This window comes from Acipenser ruthenus, chromosome 32, assembly GCF_902713425.1.
Source record: "Acipenser ruthenus chromosome 32, fAciRut3.2 maternal haplotype, whole genome shotgun sequence".
Classification (NCBI taxonomy): Eukaryota; Metazoa; Chordata; class Actinopteri; order Acipenseriformes; family Acipenseridae; genus Acipenser; species Acipenser ruthenus.
Window position 1 is genome coordinate 5,818,336 of NC_081220.1, and position 9,948 is coordinate 5,828,283.

A 9,948-nucleotide genomic window follows, 5' to 3' on the forward strand; every position below is an offset into this window, starting at 1 on the left:
CTAGAAAGTCGATATTGTTGACTGTCCAGTTTGTTTACATTGTGTAAAGGTAGTTATATCTGCAATGATACCAATTTAAATTATATGTTCCAATAATTTATTTACATTATAAAACAGTTTGATTAAAACATCCCCCCCCCAAAGTACAAATAACCGAAATATCGCTGAAGATTTTTAGACCACCGTGCCTGTTTTAACTCGAGTATCCTCGGGATGAGGTTCAGTAACACAGGCTCAGATTTTTGCCGACATGAAAACCTTCATAGACATCCTATCTATGGTTTCATTGAGATTATACAATGGTACGGAATAATACAAAATGGATATTTACACTTTGTCTGCAGGATTGGAACCTGCGCGGTGAGACTCCAATGGATTCCCAGTCCATCGTCTTACCCACTCGGCCTCGACCCCCGCTGTATAATCCCGCGCATCTGAGCAGCGCATTCCCCCGGTGACAGGCAGCCTCCTGTTAGGAGAGCTGGAAGGGGTTTCCAGTGAACACACCGCTAGTTCTGCGGTATCAGCAGTTTGTTAATATTAAAGTGAAGCAGCGGTGTTTTTGCTTAAGACTGTTCAAGTTTAGAACAATACCTCTTTCCCTAGTTTACATCAACATACTACCTTACTTAAATTAGCTCGTTAATACATTATCCGTACTTTATTAATGCAGACTTTCTTTAAACAAAATAACTCCCAAAACGCATCTTATACATACACACGTCATTGGAATTCAGAGTTTACGCAGATACATATATAAACAACATACATAAATCTATAACTAACACCCTAACCCAAAGAGCATCTCCTGAGGTTGTAGAAAGTGAATGATTAGTAAACGGATTTAAACTCGTGCTTGATATTGTGGGTGGCTCTGAAAAGAGCCTTTGTGTTCAAATGCAGCCGATGAATATCCTTAACCTCCGAATCCGTACAGAGTGCGACCCTGACGCTTCAGAGCGTACACCACATCCATAGCGGTGACGGTCTTTCTCTTGGCGTGCTCAGTGTAGGTGACGGCATCCCGGATCACATTCTCCAGGAAAACCTTCAACACCCCGCGGGTCTCTTCATAGATCAGCCCGGAGATTCGCTTCACTCCTCCGCGGCGAGCCAGGCGGCGGATAGCGGGCTTGGTGATGCCCTGGATGTTATCACGGAGCACTTTGCGATGCCGCTTGGCGCCTCCTTTCCCGAGTCCTTTACCACCTTTGCCTCTTCCAGACATATTCTAGATCCGTATTATAAAAATAACACAATACTTGAAACGAGGGCTGAGGTTCTATTACATACACGCAGACCGGACCTGATTGAAAAAGAAGCCAGCAAAGAAGAGCGCGCACACATTAGACCCGCCCACCACTGAGCCGTGTCTGTGAGCGCGTGTTAACCACCAAACTGCTGAGTCGCATTCCCTGCACAGTGTTGCTGATTAAAGAACATTTCAATAAATGCATCTACATTCGCGTTGTTAACCTGATTCCAAATAAGTTGTTTCACATTGTTTTCTTAGATAACGGTTATGCATTTCCCTGCGTATTGCAGTTGTACTTCTGCATTTCTGCAGAGGCAAACACATGTTTACACACACACACACACTCATGGGTTTCTTTTACACCGGTGTTGTTGGAGTCGATGCGCTGTAAGTATTATTATTATTATCATTATTATTATTATTATTATTATTATTATTATTATTATTATTATTATTATTTATTTATTTATTTATTTATTTATTTATTTGTTTATTTCTTAGCAGACGCCCTTATCCAGGGCGACTTACAGTCATAAACAAAATACAGTCACTCTAATAAGCACATGTACTGCCCTAAGTCACGAGTAAATCCTTTACCAGCTTTAGAAAAACGAAACTGTGCGATCACATCTGTCCATGCAGAATGTTTATGCTGTTCTATGTTGTTAAAGTAAATAAATGCTGTTGTATACAAGAGTATACAAACAACACGAAACTAGTATCACGTGACACACTTGCAGAAATTCAATGATAACACCGTCTAACAATTTATTTATTTATTTATTTTTTTTGGTTCCTGGGTAGTAAGTGTTATTTCCTAATTGCTTATGCCCCAGTATAGAAAATGGCTATTATTCCCCACAAACTTTGCTTTTGTGACCAGGACAGTGATATTTTGAAATTGACCTATTTTCCAGAACATTCCAGATAGATTCAGTGCTGAGTAAACTTGGAGTAACTTCTAGAACTTTCTAGAACTTTCCAGTAATATAAATAGTAGTATAAATACAGGGGCCTTAAGCCCACCAGTTCAGTTTAGTTCCAGCTGCCTAAGTGGATACATATCTGCATTTTTTTGAGATGGCATCAAGGTCATAGGAGACTTCAAAATGGTGGCATTCCTGATGGGTCTCCAAGGCGGTTTTACCAAGTTTCCCTGCTATCTTTGCCTTTGGGACAGCAGGGACACCAAGACGCACTACTACAGGCGGGACTGGCCACAGCGGACCGAGTTCTCTGTGGGGAGGAACAATGTCAAGTGGGAGCCACTGGTGGACCCTCGGAAGGTGCTGATGCCACCACTGCACATCAAATTGGGCCTTATGAAACAATTTGTCAGAGCTCTAGATAAGGAGTCGGCAGCCTTCAAATACCTTCAAGACTTCTTCCCTAAGCTGTCTGAGGCAAAGGTCAAAGCCGGTGTCTTCGTCGGACCACAGATAAAGAAGATCCTGGAGTGCAATGAATTCCCCAAGAAGCTCACTAGTAAGGAGAAAGCGGCTTGGAACAGCTTTGTCGCAGTGGTTCGGGGCTTCCTGGGCAATCACAAGGCCGAAAACTATGTGGAGCTGGTTGAGACTCTGGTGAAGAAGAGCCTGGTTCTGAGAGTGTCTCAGAAGCCAGTACCACCCCGCTGTCCAGCTCCATTTCGGCACTCGTGGGACGTGCTGCAGCTTTCCTGCAGCTCCCTTGGACGCCAGCATCAGAACCATGCTGGTCCGTTTTCCGGACGCAGGTGCTGGCTCCCCGCCCCCAGAGGTTCCCGGCCTTCCCAGATTTTTTGGAGCAGGCACACTCCTCCTGGGACCACCCGGCCGCGGGACTCAGTGTGCTGAAGCAGGCCGCATCGCTCGCCTCCTGGTAGACTCCACCATTGCAGCCTTGGTTAAGGCCCCGCCAGTGGGTGGTCTTATTAAAGACCCGGCGTGCCCGAACCCCCAATGCAGGGTGACGGAGACACATTTGAAGCGAGCCTACACAGCAGAAGCGCAGGCAACTCGCTTGGCTAATACAGCTAGTGTGCTGACCACGTATTTAGATGGTGTATTGCGTGAAGCCCCACTCCCCGGGCCTGTGGCCACGGAGCTGCGCCTCCTGTCCAGCACACTGCTGCAAGTCTCCGGTCTCCAAGGGCAAGCCCTTGGCTGGAGCCTGGCTAGCTTAGTGGTGGCTCGTAGGCAGCTATGGCTGTCTCAAGCCAGGGTACCTGATGCGGATAAGGCTGCGCTGCTTGATGCGCCGATATCCCCAGGTCATACGTTTGGGACAGCAGTGGAGGAGATTTTGCAAAGATCTCACCAGGAACGCGAGGCATCCAGTCAGGTGGCTGCATTGCTCCCTCCCCTTGCCTCTGCATGGGGTAGGTCGAGCCGCTGGCGAGCTCCCCAGACTCGGACTGTCACACGAACAGTCCCAGTCCCCACAGCTCCACTGGGTGACCTAAGGCATCGCCCTCAGGGCACACCAGCAGGTAACCGAACGCAGGTCGTGGTCAGTCCACAAACCAGCGCCATAGAAGATTTAGGCCAGCACCCTAAATACTCACTCAAAATTGCCAAGCCGCGTGGGGCAAAGGTCCTTTTCCTCTCGGCCACAAAGGTCCTTGTCCTTCCCAAACCCAAGGTGGCGTAGTCGACAAAATCTCTTGGTATCATACAGGTTACCGTGGACACCCTACCCGTGACACATACATGTAAACTACACCACAGTGAGCAGCTCCTTCCTCCAGACACAGACCACACTGGAGTGTTTAGATTACTGGGTGTGAGGAGCCTTGTGTTAACAACGGAAGAACTGGACTGACTTGGGAGCTCACTGCTGCTGCCTATTTCAATTGTTTTATTACTGTGTTACAGTATGGGGCAGCAGTAGTGCTCTGGCTCCCTCTTGTGGTCAGTGTGAGTGATGGCAGTGTGTGCAGCTTGGCAGGGCACTGCTGCCTGTTTCCAGAGAGGGATTCAATCAAACACTAAATTCACAGTTTAATAGAAGAGTGGATTAGTTCTATTTGTATATGTGTTCTAAGCGCTGCACTTGTGTTTCAATAAGTGTCACAGACAGTTCTATGAGATCTGAGCTGTGAACACAGGTGGGACTTGATAGGGTTGGATGACTCACAGTACAGTTAGATTATCCTTCCAGTAGTTTTATGTTTAGCCTCTCAGTGCTTTCCTGCTCTCTAGGAGGGGCATTAGAAATCTGCCTGTTCAGAATGAACTGGCCCATAAGTGTTGAGACATGTGTGCCAGGGAGCTGCTGCACACATAAGGAATGAAGGAGACCAGGTGGGTAACAAGGATGACACAGGAGGCAAGACAATAAAGAATAAACTGACTTTAATAACGCTGATGTGCTGATCCTGAATAAAAAATAAAAATTCATTCAGGGACTTCTGAGTTCCTCATTTAAAAATGTGTCTGAAATTGAGATAACATCATTTTTATTATTATAAGTTATAATCCAAGTTAGAAAAAGAAAACTAAAACACCCAATCTTCCATCTATTTGAGGTGCACACCATGTTAATATATGGGTCATTCAATACCAACTCAACCAGTGCAGATTTTACTAGAATAAATTACCTGGGGTTTTTCTGACATGCTGAGTGCAGAAACTATGGTTGTTATTTTTTTTTTATTTCTCCTTCGACCTATGACCTTGCAAGGGTCAACAAAAAATGATAAATTATGTTGTAATCAAACTGCCATGTTTCTTCAATTTTGCATTGTCCGGAGTTAGATCTAGAGAAACAAGTGACAGAGTTTGCTTCCAGTGGCACTAGCTTGGAGCTGAGGAGTTATCAACTTGCTTATGGGACTTGGAGTTTTTTGTTATCATGACATATTTGAGTGAATACTGCTCAGTTCTCCCGAGTAATCCAGGCTGATTCAAATTCAGGATGCTCTCTAATTAAGTATGACCCAATTTTTGGGTGGTTTTGCCTGTGGGCTTCTCGGCCTGGATTGTAAGTCAAGGTGTTTCTTCACCTCTTTAAATGCTGGTGATGCCCATCGCCTGGGCCTAACTACTGTTCTCAGCTGTTGACAGGACTTGGAGACGACGTTGTAGTTTCTGGAGAAATTAGCAATAAACAAATTTCATTTTGACATTTTCTTTTACAAAGCATTTCAACTATTGAATGACACCTCTCCATGCGTCTGACATTTTCATATTGCTTAATCCTGTCCAATACAATGTGGAATTTTTGAAGTAGTGTCCGATACATTCAGCAAAACTTTTAAGGTTCCAAGTCAGGTCTACATCAACAATTATACAATTCTTAAGACAATTTGTTAATTCGTAATATTTTACCTCATGGTTTGACTTTTATCTTTCAAAATTTTAGTTAAGAAAAAGTTAACAATAACAAAGACCATTTCAATGTGTTAAAATATTTGTCCTTAATTGCAACCGTATAGTAAAACCACTTACATTTCTTATTGACTTTCTTCTTCTCTCCTCAAGATGCCGTCTGTTCCAAATGTTGGATTTGTTGCTTTTTCTTTTTAAGGAACACCAGTAAGTTTTCATGGCAGCTAGAAAATAGAAAAGCATATTTAAATATGCATGTACCATTTTACTGTACATATATAGGCTGATATACTGATAATACATTGAATCTCAATGTCTTTGAAATCACGTAATTCCACAACAATATCTATTTATCAAACTGAAAAATAATGTAATTTTTTATGTTTTAACAAACTCGAACACACACATGGGAAAAGGGCAGGATGGATTGAGTTCATATCATTTACTTATTTTAAAAGTTTCATGTTAAATGTTAAAATAAAATGTAATTTTTTTTCTAGTTGGAGCAAGTGTGAGAATATTATTCGAAATATGTGGGGAAATAGCGCCCCCTTTCAAGCTGTAGGTAGAAAAGCTTACAGCACCTGGTATTCCCAGGCGGTCTCCCATCCAAGTACTAACCAGGCCCGACCTTGCTTAGCTTCCGAGATCAGACGAGATCGGGCGTTCTCAAGGTGGTATGGCCGTAAGCGGAAAGCTGTGGTGGTTTAGTATGTTTCATAGTAACTAATACCGGAATAGTGCTACACGAGAAAAAAAGCATTGCTTAAAATGAATGAATGAATTCATAAATATCGACATAAATGTATTTATTCCCATACGTATTTATTTATTCATTCCAATATTTACATATTACTTTATTTATTTCGATAATTGCAGGTGGTCGGACAAACTTCAAACAAGATTCTCGTCTGTATTGTTCTTTCAGTAGCCTAAATACCAAATTTAAACGACACCAAAACTGACCACGGGGTAAGAACAAATAAAAAATAAGAAACGCATATGCACGGCCATAAAACGACACACACACACACGCACACACACACACACACACACAACCTGAAAAGCAAACATTATACTGAAGGGAAAACAAACACGTAAAGAAGCAGAAATGAAATCCACACACCGTTATTAAAACAGCCGATCTCAGTTGTATTGTGTAATGAATGATAAAGGGCTAGATGTGTCATTGGACTCCGCTGACGAGGGGCAGCAGTAGGTTTAGTGGTTATTTGTTTATGCTCGTCAGATGATTCGGTCAGGAGGGACACAGACCTGCACTTGCTCAAGGCAGACATATTTTAAACTCAAGTCTCATTCTGTATCACCAACACTGCATTGCCATGAAAAACTTGAATAAACCATCTTTGGAAACACTGGTATTAAAATATTGTATATGTACGAATCTTGCAAAATTAAAAAAAATATATATATATATCGGTAGTTTGATACAGCCTCTGTTCTTCTATACAATATTTTATATAATTCTATGCATTTCAGTGGGTAGTTCTAACCGCAAAGTCAGACACACCTAAATTTTTCCCAGTCTTTCCCCACCAACTTTTTGTCACATAATCTGGCCAATCAAATGTTCCATTAAACATTTTAGAGTCGCAAGTAACCAATCAGAAGCAAAGCATTCGTTCTGCCCCCAGAACAAGCTTGGTTTCCAAAAACTCAACTGAACCAGACGCATCATTTTAAAGCGCAAGATTTGCGGCGGGTTTGAGTTTTGAAGATTAGTAGCGGGTGAGTTGTTAACCATTTCATAAAATCCTGGATTTATATTGGTCAGTGATATAAGAACAAGCAATTAAAGTAATTGTGTGCTTTCGTAATATTACTAACCTGCAACTAAGCAAATGTAACAGTCTGGTGATTCAATGAATTGTAGCGCTTACTCGGTGGGAACCTTTGTTACAGGGAGATGGGGTCTGGTAGGAAGATGTTGGAGAGCGGGATTCTGGGAAGAGCGGAGTTCGTTGTACCGGATGTGTGATTTTCAATAAAGTGTGTTCATTTAGAAGTAATACACAGTGTGAGTCTAATCGTTTGTGGAAACCCCATAATTTATAACACTGCTTGTACGAGAGCAGCCTGTTTCCTGTTTGTGTGTGAATACATCATGTAGTCAAATGTTTCCGCATTTTCTGAAACATTATCACGTTAGTATAAACTACACATTGACAATGTAATCCATGTTTAATATATATGTGTGTGTGTGTGTGTGTGTGTGTGTGTGTGTGTGTGTGTGTGTGTGTGTGTCAATGGTTAACACGATTTCTGCTTCAGGGTTAAACCGAAAAATCGCCGAATTTGCAGGAGTGTTTTTTAATAGACGCACGCGCAATCAGTAATTTAAACTAAACATCTTCATGTTTTGTGGCGATTTAAAAGTGAAATCCACCTTAAGAGTCAGATCAGAATAATTCTGGTATTTTTAAGTTTCTGGAGTCTGAAAGTGAAATACAAATCCACTGCACTCGGGCGAGCGCTTTTACTGGGTGTGCCTGTCAGGAGCCCCCACTTAAACCTCTTTGACAGGACTTATAATCTTTCTTTTTTTTTATTTTTGGCAGCTACCGAGCAGAACCCCATTTGATACTGCGACAGTTTAAAGATGGAATCAGTCCCGATTAAAGAGGAGCTCCCTAAACTTGAACTGGTCCCCATTAGACTGGAGTTCTCTGGACTGTCTTCCCTCCCCATTAAACAGAAGCTCTGTGAGATGCCATCTGACAGCATCAAGTCGGAGGTGTCTGGGATTAAAGCTGAGCGCAATGAATTGGAGATCTCCCAGACAGAAGAACCCCTTCCTGTGAATGAAGAGGTGCTGGAAATGGTGTGTATTACTAAACTGGAGCCCCTGAAAGAGGAGGTACTCTTGAAACCAGGGAAGGAAGAATCCGAAGACTTGAAAGCAGCCCCCACTGAGCTGGGTCCGGTACACCTGCGGGAGTGTAGCGTGGTGCTGGAAAGAATCTATGTGAGAAAGCAAGGCTCTGGAGAGGAAGGCTCTCCCAACAGCACGCAAGGAGGTGGACAGGACGACGAGAGCTCACATTCAGAGTGCAGTCCAGCAGGTGAGTGACTGACTAGCTGTGACATTGTCATTCTACACTGAGTGATGGCCACAATGTGACTGAGAGGCTGAGAACAGATAGCAGGGCTCCACATTAGCATCCAGGTTCATTTTGCATACTTGTCTACACTGAAGCAAATCACAGTGTCTGTGGCGGCACTGATGCGGAATCACTTTCAGTGTCAATGGGAAATGCTGGTAAATGCAGCGACACTCTCAAGGTGGTTCAGTGGAGGCACAGTGCCGATGTGAAGCAGATTTTTCTCAGTGTGAACAGACACCACATTTTATATAGGACAGTATGTAACACCCTATAATGTGTGTAATAGATGTTACTGGTACAGTCCTAAAACTCCCCTTATTTTTTCGTGTTCTGAAATCTGGTCCTGCCCACATCTGCAGCTGATGACACGGGGCTGAAGTTCGAAACCAACTGTCTGACCAGCGTAGGCTACAATATTGTATATTTTATGTCACAGGTTGGGTAATAAATAGCTTAAATATTTAATTTCACCTCAGAATATAAATGATAAAAACGCAAATACTGTTAAAAATACCATATGTTAACAGCATTTCTGCTTTATATTATAAAACAAAGTTTAATTTATTAGAATAAGTTAGAGTTCTGGCTAAAATGGTTTATTCTTTAATTAAAATACTGTAGCCTACTGTTTTATGTGTATGATTACTTGGCACAAAAAGTTTGAAACAAACTATCAGTTTAACTTGTCTAAGCAACATACTGAAATGTGAGTTACCGGTAGACTTTATGTTTTGTGCTCTTGCAGATTTGAAGAACAGAATGTTTTTGTTTTTTAAAAAACGAATCCCTATTTAATGTGTGCAGCATACAGTATATTCTTTTGAAGTGTGACACACCGGCAGCATGTTTTAACACTGCATGATCTGCCTTCTATGTAAATGGAGGTATGCTGCCAAATTGCAGCTGAGCCTGTAATATCGCTGTGTGAATGCCGTACTGAAGGGTCCTTTTTGTAGGTTTACTTTTTTGCTTGAGTTTTTTTTTTTTTTTTTTTTAAAGTATTTTCTTTTACTAATTAATAAAAGCATGTCATGATCAGGACCCATCCTTCAATAAAAGGGCCGTTATGGCGTTATGGCAGAACAAGTACACACATGAGGAAATACATCCACTTTGTCAGTCTGTGCATACAGTAAATTGGTCAGCAGAAATCAATATATTTTGGAGGTGATTATTGTGAAGAGTCTGAATCGGGATTCATTTCAAGACATCATATACACAATTTGGGGGTGGGGCCCTCCTAGGCGGTCACCTTGCT

At 42.2% G+C, this 9,948-nt stretch overlaps 1 protein-coding gene and 1 non-coding gene across 2 annotated transcripts; both read right to left on the reverse strand.

The window, feature by feature from the left end:
• Positions 1–862: 862 nt before the first annotated feature.
• Positions 863–1,270, reverse strand: LOC131703261 (histone H4). Its single transcript, XM_059006358.1, has one exon. The coding sequence runs from the start codon at positions 1,226–1,228 to the stop codon at positions 917–919; it is 312 nt and encodes a 103-aa protein (XP_058862341.1). The 5' UTR covers positions 1,229–1,270; the 3' UTR covers positions 863–916.
• Positions 1,271–6,137: 4,867 nt separating this feature from the next.
• On the reverse strand, positions 6,138–6,256 carry LOC131703332 (5S ribosomal RNA). Its single transcript, XR_009309797.1, has one exon. It is a non-coding gene; the product is annotated as a 5S ribosomal RNA (ribosomal RNA).
• Positions 6,257–9,948: the final 3,692 nt, after the last annotated feature.